Here is a 19,227-nt window from a genome sequence, read left to right as displayed (position 1 = left end):
GACAGATTAAAAAAGACACTAATATTCAATAAACCTTATCGGGTTCTAGCTAAGAAGGAAGCAACATGACTCACACTGGAACGGACTTCCTGGTATAAAGAGCAACAGAAGAGAGCGGTGGGCCTAATCACGGGACACTGTCAACTCAGGAAACACCTGCATCAACTGAGAAGAACCAAATCCTGAATGCAGGCTGTGCGGTAGAGAGGATGAAATGCCTCTCCACTTAATACGTGAATGTGAGGCTCAGATATCACGCCTTTGGGACACATATAGCGGAACAAAGAGAAGTAGTAGAAATGTCCATTAGGATGATTCTTGAATTCCTCGGGAAGACAGGAATGATGACTTAACATAGCGGGATTGTACAGATATCATGCCTACGGGATACATATAGCTGAACAAAAAAATGTAGCAGAAAGGTCCATCAGGATGATTCTTGAATTCCTCGGGAAGACAGGACCGATGAGAAGAAGAATGAAAAAAAAATGAAAAAAATGCTGAAGGAGGAACTGTGATGAGACTAGTCTTAGAACAGAAATACAATCTGCACTGATTGTCAAAGTCTAAAATTCCTGACATTTTCACCCTATATTTACTCACCATACATGAAATATGCAAATAAACTTATTTCAATAGAAATGTTTGTTTTGCCCATTATTGTATAATTAGTATTTTATATTCCGCGCAATCTTTAGAAACAGATTATTGAATGAATGACATTGAATTCCATTGTCGTTGATTTAGCAAACCAGAAATGTTAATGTTGTACTTTTATATTGTCAGTTCCTATTAGATGCACTCTATTTTCGACTCTACATTTCCAAATATTGGGGTTCGAGCAGTAATTAATTGCGAAAAAAGTTATTTAATTATACCAGCCAGCTAATTTATTAGGAAACAATACTATTATTGAGTTTCGGTTGTTTTGAAATGGAATATTTTTGAATGTTTAATATATGATCTTCTTTATCAACGACTTTTTTTCAGTAAACGACCTTGCACGCAAAAATAAAAAGTGAAATTTTTCCATTACAATAATAATTCAAACACTATTTTATTTAAGCAAAATTTGAAGTCAATTATTTCACAAATAAGGTTTATGTATAGCAATAAGAATACTTATTTTTCCCAAAAATGTAACAAGTCAACCACAACAACCGGTACGCAAGTGTAAAGGGGGGGCCAATTCCCCGGTAAGTTATAAAAAGTATTTCTGCAGTAACGCAAGCTTTACTTCGGTCATTTCTGGTCTGCCTCAGCAAGATTTATGCTTGTGCGGGAATATTTTTATTTATCGCCAACTATTATAATTTGCTACTACTGTTCAGTGTTATTTAACCCGACAGGAAAAATTCTTTATTTAATAAATAACTGAATTTTTGGTGCTTACTATCCATTATAAAAGTGCTGCTGGGATTTTTTTGGTTTAATTTTGACAATTTTTTTGGTAAGTTTCATTTGTTCTACATAATAACGAATTAATTGAATCTATAAAATAATTATTTTTTTCTACACATGTATTCAAAATTCAACTTTTAACACGCTACTGAACTATTAAAAATAACGTTTTAATAAGACACTAGTGTTAAAAATAAACAAATAATTAAATACTATTTTGTACCATTGTCGTGGTCTTTTTTGCAGTCATCAATCTGATGAAACTTTCTTCAATTCATTTATGCGACGAAGTTGATATTAACACGTATTAGAATTATACATATTTACAAAATGCTTTGAAATTCTATGACAGCGTTTGTAACGAACAACAATGTTCGTTATGGAATAATTATTGACAAATGGAATTGATTTAACTATTCACCGAAAAAGAATATCTCAAATATAAAAAATTATTGGAATTTTTATATTTTCTTGTTAAAAGCTCGTCCTGCAAACTTTAACATTATTCAAAATAGTAATCGTATATTTTAATCTGCCTTTGAAAAACGATTAATTTCCAATTAGTCATTAACACAGTTCCGGCCTTTATAAAGAAATTTTAGTACATATTTTTGCATTGATACATTGACCATATAGCAGAGTCTTTATGCTAATTGGAAAGCATATTATAATACTATTATAAGAAATAATTAGCTAAAATAGGGTTTTAAAGACAGCTAATTATACTAATTGTGATTGTGCCTTAAAGTATGCTCATATACACGATGAGTGTCAGTAGAAATTATACAGGGTGATTCCAAAGTTGGTGCTTTCCTTTCACCTACGAATAGGGCTTCAAAAAATATTTTTTTTTTCCTTTGACGCTTTTTCGAAATATGAACAATAACGAAGATACAGGGTGTCAAAATTTTACTGAAAAAAAACAAAATAAAAAATAACTTAAATTTAATTTTAACTAACTACAGGTTATTCTTTATCATCAGACATAAACATAAACAAAAGATTTCAGCCGCCTTTGAACTAACTTTTAATAATTTGACATTTTAAATTAAAACAACATTTAATTTTAGGCACGCATTAAGATGGTTTTTATTTTTTTACTCGAAAGCGGTGCGTCGTAGCAAAAAATAATAAAAGGGGTTTTATTTTTAGAATTGAACAAGGAATTTAATAATAAATTTTATGTAAAAAAAAACTAGTAGGGTAATATTTTTTTTCGAAAATGTTTTTAAAAAATTATACGCGCGCCACTGGTAAACGCAAAAAATTGTTGTTTCTTGGAAAATTTCCTTTCCACGTAGCTACTGACACCTACAAAATTTTGTTTAATTACTTCAAGTGGTTTGACCAAAATCATAAAATTTTTATTTTTTCAGTAAAACTTTGACACCCTGTATCTTCGTTATTGTTCATATTTCGAAAAAGCGTCAAAGGAAAAAAACTTTATTTTTTGAAGCCCTATTCGCAGGTGAAAGGAAAGCACCAACTTTGGAATCACCCTGTATACAGGGTTATTCACGTTGACACGGCAGTTTGTGACTAAACAGTATAGTATCTTATAATTATATTATTATATATAGGGATCTAGAAAACGGTAAGAGATACTGAGTTGGTTAAATGGAAGCTTATTTGATGAGATAATTTAAATTTATTGACACTTGTCATTGTAACTTTTTTCCGACGTTTCGGTTTTTGCCAGCCATCATCAACTTTATTTTTTTACCCACCGGAAAGAGAAGCTCAATACAGTTCTTTTAGGTGATTGAATCACCCTCAACTCTCAAAAATACCCGAGTTACAGGGTGTCCAAATTTCGAACCACAACTTCAACAAATTTGTTGCATAAAACCAGTTTTTCCTAAATAACTCGAAAGCGGTAAAAGTTACGAAAAATTTGAAAGAGACCAAAAATTTTCTTAATCAACTCCTTAACTCAGCACCTTAAATTTTCAATATTGTGTTTGATTCCAGTATACAAAGTGTTCATGAAAAGTATGATAATTGACTGTTTTGGTCACCCTGTACACAATTTTTAAGATAGAATTTTTTGCTCAACACCACTGGAAAGAGGAGCTCAAGACAAGACAATCTCTAAAACAATAAATATCAAATCAAAACAGATCTTTTAAGCAAATTTAATTAGACCCATATAAATTTACTGGTAAAATTGGTAAATCCTGTCACAGTGAGTTTTACTTTTCCAATTTTACTTTATCGCCCATCATTAATGAAACTTATTCCCATTACCCTAAAGAACAAAGAATTATTGCTCTATTTTTTAGTATTTTGTTCTGAAAACTTAAAATATTTTGAAAACAACTGGAGTGAGGCTTCTCTTAAATCAGCAAAAAAAAAATTATTGAATAAAATAATAGAATATTGCAAAGGTAAAAAAATACAAAGTTGATAAATGTTTGGAACACTCTGTATATTTTCTGATAAGTTGATAGATCTTTTTTTTTTCTGATTCTAAAAATTTATAATAAGTTGACATTTGCTTTAGCCGTTTTCGAATTGTTAAAGTTTAAAAATTGTTTTTCAATATTACAGTTACCATGGATTTGAATTATTTTAAGGTTAAAGACGACATTTTCCGAATCGCTTTACAGTGTTGCCAACTGAAAATTTAAATTGTCAAGATCATGTAACGTGATTTTTCAATATCTGCATTTCCAACTGTTTAAATGTAATTTATAGACTTTTCAAGGTTAAAAACGATGTTTTCCATTTCACATGACTGTTGTTGACAGGTGTCAATTTAACTTTACAGTGTTTCCAGCTGCAAATTTAAATTGTCACAATCACGTGACGTTCTGTTACAATATTTTAGCTTTTCCAACTCTTTAAATGTTATTTATACATTTTTCAAGGGTATTTCCGAGTCACATCACTATTGTTGTGAAATGTCAATTTAGCTTAACAGTGTTGCCAATTGCGAATTTAAATTGTCACGATCACGTAACTTCAGCTTTTCCAACTGTTTAAATATAATTTAAAGACTTCTCAAGGTTAAATTTGACATTTCTCCTCATTAAGAGACTAAACGTCACCACAACGTAATTTGACAGTTGGTTAATATAATGTTTTATTAAACTAAGTCATCGTGACGTCAAATTTTCTCTGCACACTGGATAGAGCATCAAGCAGAGCTTTTGTGACGACACAATGACGTAATTTGACAGTTGGTCAAATTATAGTTTTGCCAAATTACGTCATCGTGACGGCAAAAACGCTCTCTTCGCTCTATAGAGCTTGAAATCGAATGTGGCCGTAGTCTCTTTGATTATTCTCATCAGAAAATACAGTCTGTCCCAAATTCGATGCTCACCATTGGGATCTCGGTTATTATTGAAGTAACAAAAATGTATAAATTAGAAAAGTTTTTAAGAATTATATGGCTAATTGAAATCTTTTTTGAAAAATATTCTATTATTTTTTGTTTTCAAGATATTTCGAAAAAACTGAACAGTGATGATTTCTTACATGGCCATTATTTTGCAAACTGTTTATTGGACAGCCAATTTTGACATTGTTAGGACACTTTGTTCTGAAGAATAACTGGATTGTCTCAAAAATGCTCTATCGTTATTTATTTTTGAGGTTAGGACACTAACTTTTTACTTATGGAAGCCGTATCTAATTTTATTATCATCTAATAGGCCAAAAAATCACCATTTTATTGATGTGTCGCATGTTATAAAAATATTTATTTTAGTTTGACAGCTGTCCACTAAACGATTTGCACAATAATGGCCAAAGAAAAAATCATTTTTCAGTTTTATTCAAATATCTCAAAGAAAACAAAAAATGCTGGGTTATTTTTCAAAAGAAATTTGAATTAGCCATGTAATTCAACTTTTTATACCTTCGATAATAACTGAGATTCCAATGGTGAGCATCGAATTTGGGACCGACTGTATACAGAGTGTCCTATTAAAATGTATAAAATTTGTATTTGTAAAAAACTATAACGACCAACCCTGTATGTACTTCATAGAGAGTGTCACTTTTTAGATTTTATTTTAGAGAATCTGACGTTTCCCGTTGAAATTTAAAATAATCTTATCAACCCTGTTGACCAAGGTAAATCTAACTAAATCCACTTAATTTAATGCCAAACATATTGTATATTGTCCAGATCTCTACTGTAAACTATCCTATAGAAATGCAGATATAGACTTCTTGTGTATTGTATGTATGGGAAAAATCAAACTGAAATAGTTAGTTAGAATATTTGAATTCTGTTGATTGTCTTAAGAAACGCCTTAAAAGATGACATTTGCAATTTATAAACAACCTTATAAATCCTGTATAGGTACGTAATTAGTGCAACTTTTGATGCTAAACCGGATAATACTTGAAATTTATTAAACCAAGGTTTCTCAAGGTAAACTAGAGTTAACTTTGAATATGGTTGAATTGGGTTCATTGGTTTGACTTACGTACTTTGTTTTCCCTACAAATGCATCTCATATACGCATGTGAAAGAAAATTCTGCATAAATATGGAATTTGGAATTTAATTCATAGCAATAAATTAGCAGCAACACATGTCAAACCAATTAAATTGTAGAAAAAAGTTGTTTATTTTGTGGAACTCAAACTCATAAAAAAACTTTCCGACAAACTAGAGTTAATTGGAAATGATCAGCCATTAAGAGGCAAACATTTTTGACGTAATATTTACCAAACAGTAAATTTCAAATAACTGTTAAATTTAACAAAGAACAATATGTAATTACTACTTCTTACGTAAACTTTTGTTCTTTTTACTTTCATTGAATTGTTTTCACTAATACTCTAGGCCAATTACCTTTTAGTTTTAAAGGCCGCCGCCAAAAAGCAACAACAGAAAAATTAAATAAACTTTTACAATATCACACTTTATGATATAAATAACGCAAAACTGACCTTTAACTAGCACCTAACTATTTACAATTAAATCAGGTAGATATACGAGTGTGTGTGTGGTAATTCTCAAATGTGTGTCAACAACTTGTATTAACCACCACGAGACAAACGTGTCCGATATATGATTTGACTAAGAAATTGTGGTCGAACACAGAAAATATGCATATTTATATTTTGTCGGTTTAGATTTTAATCACACATACGGTATTTGAAATAATGCAATCGGGCATTAAACCCGAAAGCGATAAATATCAGAAATAGCATATATTTAGTGCAGGTTTGCACGCAGTTATATTATACAGTGTGTTTCTTTTAAAAATATGCCACACCCTGATTAATTCCTTATGATAGTTACATGTTTATTACGTCTATATTGAAAAGTAGATAACGATATTGAAACACTCTGTACATGTACTTTACTAAGTCAACATTTTGATTGCTAATAGATCATTCACAACATTTACGGAAAACGTTAGCATACCTTAATTTAATTTTATACAGGTTTGATTTAAAAAGAAACAATTTTAAGTCTGAGAATAACTGAAAAACTTTTGCCTCGACTTTTGGAGCCACCCTGTAAAATAATAAAAATTATTTTTCAACTTTATTAGACCTCTAAATCTGTTCATAGAGAGACTTATTAATCATCAATAATTAATAGTGATAGTAAATTACCGGTAATGTAAATATTTTACTTTACTAGAAAAATGTTACTGGTAAATTACAAATATTATGTATTTCTGTTCTGTTTCTGTTCTAATTTGACAGTTGCCTAAATTATAGTTTTGCTAAATTACGTCATCGTGACGTCAAAAACGCTCTACTCGCTCCATGGAGCTTGAAAACGAATGCGGCCTGTGTCAGTTCAAAATTTGACACCGCTTTTTTCCCTGATTGTACCAAATCTGTAGTGTTTTTTCAGGTTATTGGATAGGAAATTTAATGAGGATTCCAAAAATGTGCTTAAAACAGTAATTTTCTCACTCCAAGTGGGTTTCAACAGCGATTTTGTCCCTGACTGTCTTTTCAAACTGTGTTTCTGGTAGTTCAAACTTTAATACCGCTTTTCTCCCTGAATGAACCAAATTGTAAGTGTTTTTTTAGGTTATTGGATAGCAAATTTAATGAGGATTTCAAAAATGTGCTTAAAATAGTAATTTTTTTCACTCCAAGTCGGTTTACAGAGCAATTTTGTCCCTGACTGTCATTTTAAACTGTGCTTCTGTCAGTTCAATCTTCGACACCGCTTTTCTCCCTGAATGTACCAAATTGTAAGTGTTTTTTTAGGTTATTGGATAGCAAATTTAATGAGGATTTCAAAAATGTGCTTAAAATAGTAATTTTTTCACTCCAAGTGGGTTTCAACAGCGATTTTGTCCCTGACTGTCCTTTCAAACTGTGTTTCGGTTAGTTCAAACTTTAATACTGCTTTTCTCCGTGACTGTACTAAATTTTATAGTGTTTTCAGGTTATTGGATAGGAAATTTAATGACGATTCCAAAAATGTATTTAAAACAGTCATTTGCTCACTTCAAACTTCAAGTCAGTTTTACAATTGATTTTGTCCCCGACTGTGTTTTCTCACTGTTTCTGTAAATTTAAACATTGTCATCGCTTTTCTCCCTGATTGAACCAAATCTTGTAGTGTTTATTCAGGTTATTAGGTAATAAATTTAATGAGGATTTCAAAAATATGCTTAAAACAGTCATTTTCTCACTCCAAGTGAGTTTTGCAATCGATTTTGTTTCTGACTGTGCTTTCACACTTTCTGTCAATTCAAACTTTGACACCGCTTTCTCCGTGACTGTACCAAATTTTGTAGTGTTTTTCAGGTTATTGGATAAGAAATGTAATGAGGATTCTAGAAATGTACTTAAAATAGTAATTTTCTTACTACAAGTGGGTTTTATAGACGATTTTGTCCCTGATTGTTCTTTCCTCAACTGTTTCTGGCAGTTCAAACTTTGACACCGCTTTTCTCTCTGACTGTACCAAATCTTGTAGTTTTTTTCAGGTTATTAGATAGGATATTGCATGAGTATTCCAAAAATGTGCTTAAAACAGTCATTTTGTCACTTCAATTGGATTTGACAAGAAATTTTGTCTCTGTCTATCAATTTGTCAAACTGTGCTCAAAAGTTGCAAAAATTAGGGTTTTGAAAAGTTTTCTTGCAATATTCGATATAAAACGCGTTTTCGAGATTTATGACAGTTATTTGACAGTGGTCAAGTTCCTACTTAGCTAAATTATCCTCCAAAAAACACGTGAGGTCTGTCCTTAATGTCAAAATTTACCTAGAATTTGCAAGAATTACATTGTTTTCTTATAGTTTTCGAAACAAGACTTGTTTCTGAGATTTATTACAGTTGACAATTGTCATTAAATTACTGATGGTTAATTACAAATTGTTTAAATAATAATATCTTCAGATTCGCGTCATTTTTCTCATGTCAAAAACATAGAAAAGAGAGATAATATAGAAAAGTGACAAAAAGCTGAAAATGCTATTTTTTAGAAAATATTGTTACTCATTTGGTACCAGAATCACTATATAAAAGCTCTTACTTCACTTATTTTATTATTGATAAACCAAAATCTCTAAAACAAAAATAACAAATCAAAACAGCTTTTTATTCAGTCTTTATTTTTCAGGATTTTATTTTGACAATATTAACCGAAAAACAGTAATGAAATATGAAATTAATGACAGCCATAAGAGGAAAATGATATCTTTGAATTTCAAATTAGAGCCGTATATTTGCTGGTAAATTTTCAAAATTTTTTTAAAAAATATCCAGTAAATTTACGCCCATTACTACTAATTAAATAAACATGTAAAGTCATTGGCCCAAAGTCAGAAAATGTTATAACTTAACATGACATTGTAAAAATCATCTGTTTGACCACTTGTACCGCCATTATGTGCATAGTGACCAAGTTCTTTAAATTTTATGTTCTGTGTTCTTTGTCATTACTTTATTTACTACACTGGGTTTTTGACCCTGTCTAGAATAACCAACCATGTTACACATAATTTTTATTTCCCAATAACAAGGTTTCCCCAGGGTTATATGTCCCTCTTTTTTAAAGAAGCCTGAAGATCATACATACACTAGTTTATACACTCGAAACATTTGAGAGCTGCATAGTAAAATTGTGTGTTTTTACTGTTTTTTTCCTTACACTTAATCAGATATTTATTTGATTTTCAGTTGAAAACATTTCAGTTTGCAAACATATCTATTATAATAATCAGTCAATTATACGAGTGGTACAAATTATTCATTAAATATAATGTTAAATCCGTAAATGATTTTTAATGATTTGCTAATTTCTAGGTGGTTATTATTAATTATGGGGGGAAAATTTTGTATCGTGCCAGATTTGACAGTTGGTGACAAATCATTCTGTATATTTGTTCAGAGCACTAGTTTTCAATGATTCTCTCTTTTTATCGTGTGGCTAATTTTGAATTCCTCCTACTTATGTAGAACATGTAGACTCTTTCTTAAATACATATAACTTCTTCCAATTAAAGTTTTATATTTGTATAAACCCATAAACGTTGTCAGTCGTTTAGCTTTACAATTCGTAGTTGAATACGAAATACTTGTAAAGAAAAATATTCCATTACGCTCGTTTTGGCTTATTAAGGTCGACATCCATTCGGGGAGGTTCAACAACTGGTTTGCCCCGAGGATTATTGTTGTTTTAATGCATATCTGACGCTTTGTTTTTGCAATTGTTTTCAACTATCAACCAACACAAAAGCACACAAAACACAAAATTTCCACTAATTCATATAAAACATTCAATTTATAAGGTGCATATTGCATATTGCAAGCCTAATACCAAACAACATTCTTAAAGCACATTATTATTGACATTTCAACAAGTTTTGCAAACTTGATTACTATCATTAGTAGCCAACCGAAAATATTCTTCCGCTTTCTTGAAAATTTCTATATTTCTTTAATGAATGGTCGTTAGTGCAGGAATTGTGCACATCTTGGGTAATAAGTGGTAAGTAGACATGATTTTTGTTATTTCTTGTATTTCAAATTGTGCTTTAACGTAAAAGTAGTACTCACCGCAAAATGTTTCGAAGTAAAATCTAGTAAAGAAGCAATGATATAAGATGAAAACAAACCTGTAAAACACCGTAAAAATTGGTGCAACCGTAGTAAAAAAAATTGTTTTGTTGTCTTTCCTAATTCAGTGTTGTAATACTTTCTGTTACATTTAAAGGTAATTAATTTACCAGTTACTATCAATACGCAGAGAAAAATCTCAAGCTGCTTTAAACGTTACCTGTTATACGAAGCCAATTAACATATTGGAAACTTTCGTAAAAGTTCAAGACTAAATTACTTCACCAAATACTAAAAATCTGTGTCGTGAGCGCTGCTGGCGTTTTTCATTCTTCTATTAATGGCACATCTCGTAACTATACCCTGATAAATTCAATGGTTTCCTTGACCTAGTTGGTTTTCAATCTAAAGTGTAAAATTGTACGGTTAAAGCCCTAGTGATTTATTATGATCATTATTGATCAATTTGTATTATATCGATTATAAAAGTTTTAACCCAATCGATTATTTTTAGAAAGTGTGTACATCTTTTACAACCTTGAAGTAAGTAAATTGCATTATAAATGTCCAATGTCTGGTCTAGGAATCAAATATTTGCCCATCGTATTAATATAATAATTACTGTTTTCTGTGAAAAGTGCTTCTGGGTAAAATGGTATTTTTCCTCTAGCATAAATAAATTGATAATTTGCATGCCAAATTGTTGACAATTAGAAAGTGTAAGTGTAATTTTATGTCCAACTAAAATTGCCATAAAAATTTGTTGGGGCAGTCCAAGCTGGATCACCCTGTTAGTAGGACAAAAAGCAACAACCTTATTCAAGGTTTTGACAGTAATAGAAACTTATTTACAAACGAATCTCTTTGAAAGTAAGTTTGTCCTGAGATTGTGGTTATAGCTCTCAGGCACTGCTACCTTGAGGCCTATTGTGTCCCCCGTTACTAGGATCTGAGCTGAAGCTAGTCTCATCACATTTCCTCCTCCAGCTTCAAGGCCAGCAGCTGAGGTCGGTCCATCATTGATGATGCTGCTACCAAACCAGTTGGTCCTTATGTTAGAGACTGCATCACATACACAAAGCACGTGTTGAGGAGTCTCTTCCTCATCCCCACAGAATCTGCAGTCTCCGTGTAAAGTCTATCCGCTTCAGGTGGCCTCTCAAGCGACAGTGTCCTGAAAGGAATCGTAAGAGGTTTCTTTTGCTCACTTTTACAAATTCTTTAGTATTTCCCTCCAAGAAGTTTCTTAAAATGCGCCAATTCAGTGAGTTCTGGTCCTTTTTTAGCCAGAATGTTGACTTTCTCATTTCCCTCAATTCCTCTGTGTCTTGGAACTCAGAGCAAGGCGACTTTATTTATTTATGCCTAGTTCAGTGGGATATTTCAATACAATTTTAGAACTGGATATGGTTGAGCTCAGCGCTGTTATGGCTACTTGATTATCAGTCAGAACTGCAATATCCTGCTTGCGATAGATGAACTGATCGCATCTTTCAATTGCGTGAGTTTCCATCTGAAAAACACTGACGCTTCTGTTCCCTTGTGTGTTTTGGACCCATCTGCATACCATTTAATAGTGTGATCGCCCAGACGGTAAGTAACAGATTCATTGGTCCGCTCTCTCTTGTCGCCTAACTTCGTGAAAAACCTACTTCCAAAGTTACATTTCCTGAGTTTCATTTTTCGAATACGTCAAGTGTGGAATGTTTTTTGATAGAGATGTCCAAGTTCTCCTTCTTACCAGCATTCCTTCAATTCCATTCTTAGCCATTCTAAATAAAGCTGCCTACACCGTGAGGTGCAAGGGTGTGAGGTCAAATATGACCTCCATCAAGTATGACAAAGACATGCCAGTCTTTGTACTTTGATAAGGATATGCCTAGCAGTACCTTGTCTGGTTTTATTATACCAAGCAGCAGCCCCATACGTAATGGGTCTAATCATGCATGGTGGTATACAACCATCCCAGAATGCTTGGGTTACAACCCCAGGTCTTTCCTGCCCGGCTTCTACACACTATTAAAGCCCTTGTGGCTGTACTGACAGTTTCCTGAATGTGCCTCTTCCAAAGAAGTTTGTAATCTAGTATTATTCCTATAAATTGCACTTCTTGCTTGAATTCCATGAATTCTCCAGATTTCACAGCTTCCGTCTTCTTGTGAATGGTATAACAGTGATTTTGGCTGGATTTATAGTCAGCCCAGCCAGTATTGATTCCTGCTTGTATCAGTTGTTAATATGTGCCTTAGGCTAGGTCAGTGCTTTTTAAATTGTTAAGTAGTTCACCTACTACTAAGCTTCACATCAGAGAAGAACATACCCCTCCTTGAAGAGTGCCATGAGTCTCGTGCCAACTTCAATTGTGCTACTTACCCACTGTAGTTTCAGCAGACCTTGGCGCGAGCAGCTAACTAACCAAAATCATAATTGCTTCCGTGTTGACACGTATGTAAAGGCGTCTTCTCTAAAATATCCGTTCGGATGTAGTTTTCCACTACTTTTTCTATTGCTTTCATCAGAAAAGAGCTGATGATATGAGACCCATCTTTCTTCCCTATTTTTGGTATAAAAGTGACCTTTGCCTTTCTCCAGAGTTCAACGCTAAGCTATTTCTGGCAATGCTGAGTAGATAAGGAATAATTTCGTCTTTTCCTTCTTTAAGAAGGGCGGGAAAAATTCCATCTATTCCAGGCGATTTGTACGGTTGAAAGGTGTTTAATGGCCCATTTCAATCGCTGTGATGTGCATATGGTCTTTGCTATTTCCCAGTCTATCCTTACGGGCTTTAAGGGGTGCCAGATACATAAACTTCTATCGCCTTGTTACCCGGGAAGTGTAACTGCCATCTCGTTTCTTAAGTGCCATTACAAGGCATATTCCTGTTTTGGACATGACCTTATGTAGTCTAGCTGCTGCTCTTGAAGAGTCTCTAATTACGTCACGGGAGATCGTGCCAGGCTCATTTTTACATTTTATTTAAGCCTTTTGTAAAAAAAGTGTCGATTTAATATTGGAAATCAAGACTTAATAGCACATTATAAGGCATAAACTGTATTCAGTTTATATTTTGAACCTAAAATTCCACTATAGTAGACCATCCCATTTCAGTACAAATTATATTCTACTGGAAAAACTACGATTAAAAAACTATTAGAAATGCCAAAAAACCTCATCTCAGTAATACAAATTGTATGTACTTAGTAATTTAACAAAATTGATAATTAGGTGGCGAATTTGTACCATTAAATAAACCTAATTTAAAACCCATTAAAAAATTCCAAGTCCAACACTATTATACATATTTTATGAAAAAATCTAAGAGTAATTAAATGCGTAATTAATTACTTATGATTAATGATTACACACAGAAGTGACGTTGTTTTGAACCAATTTGATATACAGTCAATAAGTAAAATAATACTTTTTTTTTTCATAATTATATTAAGTGGGTCCAAGTTCAAAAGTTAATTAATCAATAAACATTTTTTGCCCACACAATATTCAAATCAGTTAAATAGTTTCACTTAATTTATTGGTGCTAAATATATTTTTTTGGCTTATTTTCTTATACACTGATTGCAAAAACCTTTCAAATTAGTTTTGCAATCAAAAAGTAGATTGAACCAAAAATATGTGGCTGATATTTTAACGCGAGTAGGTAATATAGGTTTGGTAACGTTCGACCAATTATTTACAAAACAGATATTTAGTAAGAAGTAATCAAATTAATGCACAGCAGGAATTTTCATTACGACGCATTTATTAATGTCAAGAAACCTCTTGCTGGTAGTTCCAATCGCAAATCATTTGCAACCATTTCTATGCAGCGTAAATAAAGCCATTTGGTCAATGCTAATTACCAAAAAATACCTGTGCATTTGTTATTATAATGTATTGCGCTAATTAGGAAAGTTTCTTTCAATTTCAGGTGAAAAATGACACAAATACTGCGTTATATCTACGATGGTTATCGAGATCTGATGGACAACAAAAGTGGTAAGTTATCCTTTAATATTCAACTTAAAACAAATATACAGCAGGTTTGATTTTTAGATCAGAGAGTAAAAGACTGGTTTTTGATGAGTTCCCCATTGCCCACCCTGTGTATATGCCTTACCTACGTGTATATAGTCAAAGTTTTAGGACCTAAATTGATGGAAAATAGAAAGCCATTTGAACTTAAGAGAATATTAATTTATTACAACTTGTTTCAAGTCATATTTAGTACGTGGTTATTTTATGAGGTAAGTTGAGGTAAAAACGTGGATAACAAAATAAAAATTAATGTTTTTTTATCACAGGCTGGGGTATCTGGATGGTTAACACATTATAGCTATAGATGTCAACCAGTGGACTTTTCTAGATCGCCTCTAGCGATGAGGGTAAGAATTACACTATACTGGGTGTCCAAAAAGTCTGTAATATTACAAATATGTCGAAAACTACTAATTTTATTTTTTCTCATAGTTTGCATATTGTTTCGAGTAAATAAGAGCGCGTGACGTGAAGGTGAAACGAGGTTTGCAAGTATACAGGGTCAGTCACAAAGTATACCAACTTTCTTAATTCAAACCTAAAACCTTGTAGAGTACTCATAAAGACCAATTCAACGATTTACGATTTTATAACTTAATTTGAAGGGATAAAAAAATTCCAAGAATAAGTTTCTATGTATGTACAGGGTCTTTCACTGGGGACTGACCAACCCTCTTTTTTGGGCTTCCCTGTATGTGATTAAAAAAACTGAAATAGCCATTTAATGTAGTTTAAAAAGTTGAATCCAAAAATAACCACGAAATTTTAAATTAAATTTTTATTTTTTTTATATTTTTTTTACTTTGTTGTAAAATTGTAAAACATGTCTTATATTCTACCCTCATTTCTTTATGGCTGTGATTCCAGAGTTATAATTAATGAATGGTCCTCTCTATTATTGTTTTTTATCAGTATACAAGGTTAGTCAAAAAAACAATTTTGGAAAATTATAAAAATTTTATTTAATTTTTTTGTAAAAATATATGCAGAATTTCGAGCACATTCCTAAAATAGTTAAATATACTGGGTGATCCATTAGAAAAAATATCTCTTCTTTTTGAAGGTTAGGAATATTTTCGTACTACATAAAATGATGTTTTTGACTGTGTACTTGTAAAAGTAGTAATTCTGTAAATCGTTGAATTGGTCTTTATGAGTAGGTACTCTTAAAATCTGAAGTAATATACAGGGTGTTAGGTTTGAATTAAGAAAGTTGGTATACTTTGTGACTGAGCCTGTATACTTGCAAACCTCATTTCACCATCACGGCATGCGCTTTTATTTGCTATAACAATATGCAAACTTTGAAAAAAATTAAATCAGTAGTTTTCGAGATATTTTTTACAATATTCCAGACTTTCTGGCAACCCTTTATATTACACACCCACATCATACGGTTAATTATAGTTACACCCTGTACATATTTTAGAATTGCAAATAATAATTTTTGCCACCAATATTATTTGTAAATCACAAACAGTTTCTCAATCTTAATGCTTGTTTACTAGAAAACAAACATGTTAAAACTGCATTATAGTAAAGTATGTGATGAAGAAATACCATTGTTCAAACATTTATTTTACATTAACGTGATTGTTTTTGGATTCAATAAAAAACATTCAATTATTGCTTAAACTAGGTAACTTAAATTATAATTGGCTAATGCAAGTACTGTACAGGGTGTTTCAAATTCGATGGTTTGACGAGATATCTCCAAAACCAGCAGAGATAGAGAGCAATGCGTTTTCGCAAACCTGTGCTCGATTTTTGTGAAACGATGAAGTAGTCGTACCTTTTTTTGAAAGTATGACATTTTGGAACCCTCTAGAAGAACTACAAATACCCATAGAAATTTTAACGTAGAATCCAAATTTTCTTAAGCATTAAAATATGAACCAAATATACTTTTTTTTAATGGGACACCCTATTATATATTTTGGCAGATTTGGAATAAGAAAAAATTACCTTTTCAAAAATCTATAAGACTATAGAGACAAGTTAAAGATTAACGTAAAAATCGCTAACTTTTTTCTGCAATTGAGTAAGTCAATGAATGACGTTTTATGGAACATCTGTGTCAAGGTTTTTGTATTATTTGAATGATATAAAGGCTGCATTTGTTTTCAAGATTTTTTGCAGCTCAGAAACACCAAAACGCTGTTAATGGCTCCAAAACTGTCTTCTGATCCTTAAAAAGTGACTATAGAAGCTTTCAAACAGTTTTTTGCAGCTCAGAAACACCAAAATGTCACCAGTGTCTTTTAAACTGTCTTCTGAGCCTTGAAAGTATTACAACAGGTTCTTAAACGGTTTTGCAGGTCAAAAACACCAAAATTGTTGTCAGAAGTTTAAAAAACTGTGTTCAATTACTTGGATTATGAAGGTGGAAATAAGCGAGTTAAAAGTTTTAAAATATTAATGATGTCACGTGAAGAAGTGTCAAGTGACTTAATAGAGTATGGTTGTCCTGTTATTTTCAAGAGACCCTTTATTAAAACGTGATTTTCGTTATTTTCAATAAACTGCCAATTTGAATAATATCATATGACACATCATCGAAAAAATAGCCCACTTCAAAAATGTAAAAATCCATTATGGCACCCAAAAGAAAAATTAATGATGGTAACTAAAATTAGAAACGTCGGATGTGAAGTTGCCAAGTTGTAAAGGAGAAAAAGCGGAAATGGTAAAATGTCTTGTTTTCAGTTATCTTATCAAATGAATTCGAGAATGAATTAGTAAAAAAATAAAAACTAATTTCCTAAATTTCGTTTTTTTTTTGAATATCTCCGGAAATATTTTGCTTATTTAAAATCTGCAAAAATATATAGTCCCCTTTAAAAATAGGTATGTTTGGTTCGTATCTTAGATTCTACATTAAATTTTCTATGAGAAGCCCCCTATTTGTAGTTTTTTGGTGTCGCTAATTATAAAAAGATATGAGAAGGGTTTAAAACATCGAGCAGAGGTTTGCGAAAACCGCATTGTTCTACCTTTGCTACTTTTGGAAAACCATCAAATTGGAGACACCCTGTACACTAAAAAGAATAACAGCTAATGTTTGCCTTTACTATACATGTTACAGGTCTGAAGTTCTTATAATTAATTAATTGGTTAATTAAATTTTAGATGGTGTACGGTTGCTGGTGGTACTACTTTTCAAAGTTTACGGAGTTTTTTGACACGGTAAGTTAAATGATTAACGTCAGGAAGTGCTTTATAACGACTATCCTCAAAGTCAATTTTGCACTATCCCAATATCCCACGTCCAATATTAAAGATTTTTAATGGCTTTGAAGAACCTTCAAACACCGTATCGAAAACACGGATATTTTCAATTAATTGCCGCGGCGCAATAATGGACTCTTTTAAAACCAAAACATGTTTGTCTTATTTATACGGTCATTGTGGTGAATATAGTGGCAAATTTGCAAATTACTATTCAAATCATCTGAAAGCAGTTTGAATTTTTAATATCCCACAAAATAGCTGCAAGAATTTTGGACTAATAAAGGGATGTAATATTACAGTTTTTCTTCGTCATGCGTAAAAAATTCGACCACGTTTCTACTCTACACGTAATCCATCATGGAATTATGCCAATGTCAGTATGGTTTGGGGTAAAATTTTGCCCAGGAGGACATTCCACCTTCTTCGGATTCCTTAACACTTTTGTACACATCATAATGTACAGTTACTACCTTATCGCAGCTTTGGGGCCGCAGTACCAAAAGTTTCTTTGGTGGAAAAAGTATCTTACTACAATTCAGATGGTACGTTGATGGGCTAAACAATTACACAGTGTAATCCTACGTCTTCTAAATTTCAGATCCAGTTCATTTTGGTTATGATCCATGCCTTCCAACTGCTCTTCATTGATTGCGACTATCCTAAAGCATTCGTCTGGTGGATTGGAATGCATGCCGTTATGTTTTACTTTTTGTTCTCAAAATTCTACAAGAAAACCTATAAAGAACCGAAAAATAAAGTGATGGTATGTACTGGAAACTTAAATACTTACAAGTTTGAAAAATATTTATTTTGTTGCAGAATAACGGAACGTCAACTCAAACAAACGGCACTAAACAAAGTCGAGTAGGAATATGTTTCACCACTCAAACTGAATTATACGAAAATACAAACACCCAAGCAATGACAAACGGCTACACCACGTCGGACAATGCAAATCTGAGGAATCGAGCCTTTATAGATCGGAAGTAAAACAAGAGCAAATAGTACTGAATAGTGTTAACTATCTAAGCCATACCCAAAGACTTTTTTATTTAATTATTTTCGAGGAGCATAGTGATTGTGCAATTGTTATGTTTGTTGAAACATCACTGTAAGTAATTTTCGTTAAGTGGCTGGAAAACCCTCTGATAAGGACAATGTTTGAAACTGTCACCATATTCAAACGTATTAGTAAACTTTTACATTATACCCTAGTAGTAAATACAAAAAAGTGTGAAGGTTTTATTTTCATTATTACAAATGACAAAGTAGGGTAAGATTTTTATATCTTCGACTATTTATACTTGATTAAATGGACAAGGTACGTAGATTGTAAATAAAGTTGAATGAGCTCAATAATTGTTTTTTTTTTCTACTCGAATTTGAGAATATGCAAACTCGTTTTGCTCTAGCTCATTCAGGTTAGGAGTTATGACACTCCAAAATCTAAAAATGTAGTTTTTCAACTGACAATATTATTATTATTTATTTTATTTTTTATATTATCTCGAAGACCGTTTGAAAAACCGATGCAGATAGATATAGGTTCATCATCGT

At 32.0% G+C, this 19,227-nt stretch overlaps 1 protein-coding gene across 3 annotated transcripts; it reads left to right on the top strand.

Annotated features, from left to right (window-relative positions):
• The first annotated feature begins 1,229 nt into the window (after window positions 1-1,229).
• Window positions 1,230-19,029, top strand: LOC145733195 (very long chain fatty acid elongase AAEL008004-like). 3 transcript variants are annotated; one of them, XM_081985881.1, is made up of 8 exons: window positions 1,230-1,450; window positions 14,333-14,400; window positions 14,458-14,648; window positions 14,706-14,786; window positions 17,569-17,625; window positions 17,970-18,212; window positions 18,269-18,427; window positions 18,490-19,029. In XM_081985881.1, the coding sequence occupies exons 2-8, from the start codon at window positions 14,340-14,342 to the stop codon at window positions 18,658-18,660; spliced, it is 963 nt and encodes a 320-aa protein (XP_081842007.1). In that variant the 5' UTR covers window positions 1,230-1,450; window positions 14,333-14,339; the 3' UTR covers window positions 18,661-19,029. The 3 variants fall into 3 exon arrangements, with proteins under 3 accessions (XP_081842007.1, XP_081842005.1, XP_081842006.1); XM_081985879.1 differs by having other exon boundaries at window positions 1,231-1,450; window positions 18,269-18,433; XM_081985880.1 differs by lacking the exon at window positions 1,230-1,450 and adding an exon at window positions 10,139-10,336 and having other exon boundaries at window positions 18,269-18,433.
• The last annotated feature ends 198 nt before the right edge of the window (window positions 19,030-19,227 follow it).

Source organism: Ips typographus, linkage group LG8 (assembly GCF_016097725.1).
Source record: "Ips typographus isolate SLU linkage group LG8, UJ_Ityp_2.0, whole genome shotgun sequence".
In the NCBI taxonomy this organism is placed as follows: domain Eukaryota; kingdom Metazoa; phylum Arthropoda; class Insecta; order Coleoptera; family Curculionidae; genus Ips; species Ips typographus.
Note: the sequence above shows the minus strand (reverse complement) of the source record. Positions and strands in the feature narration are given on the sequence as shown.

What these genes read in the sequence shown, in the direction of transcription:
- LOC145733195 (XM_081985879.1), top strand. Translation starts at nt 14,340, where the DNA reads ATGACACAAATACTGCGTTATATCTACGATGGTTATCGAGATCTGATG. An exon ending in TCTGATGGACAACAAAAGTG is followed by an intron (nt 14,401 to 14,457) that starts GTAAGTTATCCT and finishes TTTGATTTTTAG; the next exon opens with ATCAGAGAGTAAAAGACTGG. An exon ending in ATCTTACTACAATTCAGATG is followed by an intron (nt 18,213 to 18,268) that starts GTACGTTGATGG and finishes TCTAAATTTCAG; the next exon opens with ATCCAGTTCATTTTGGTTAT.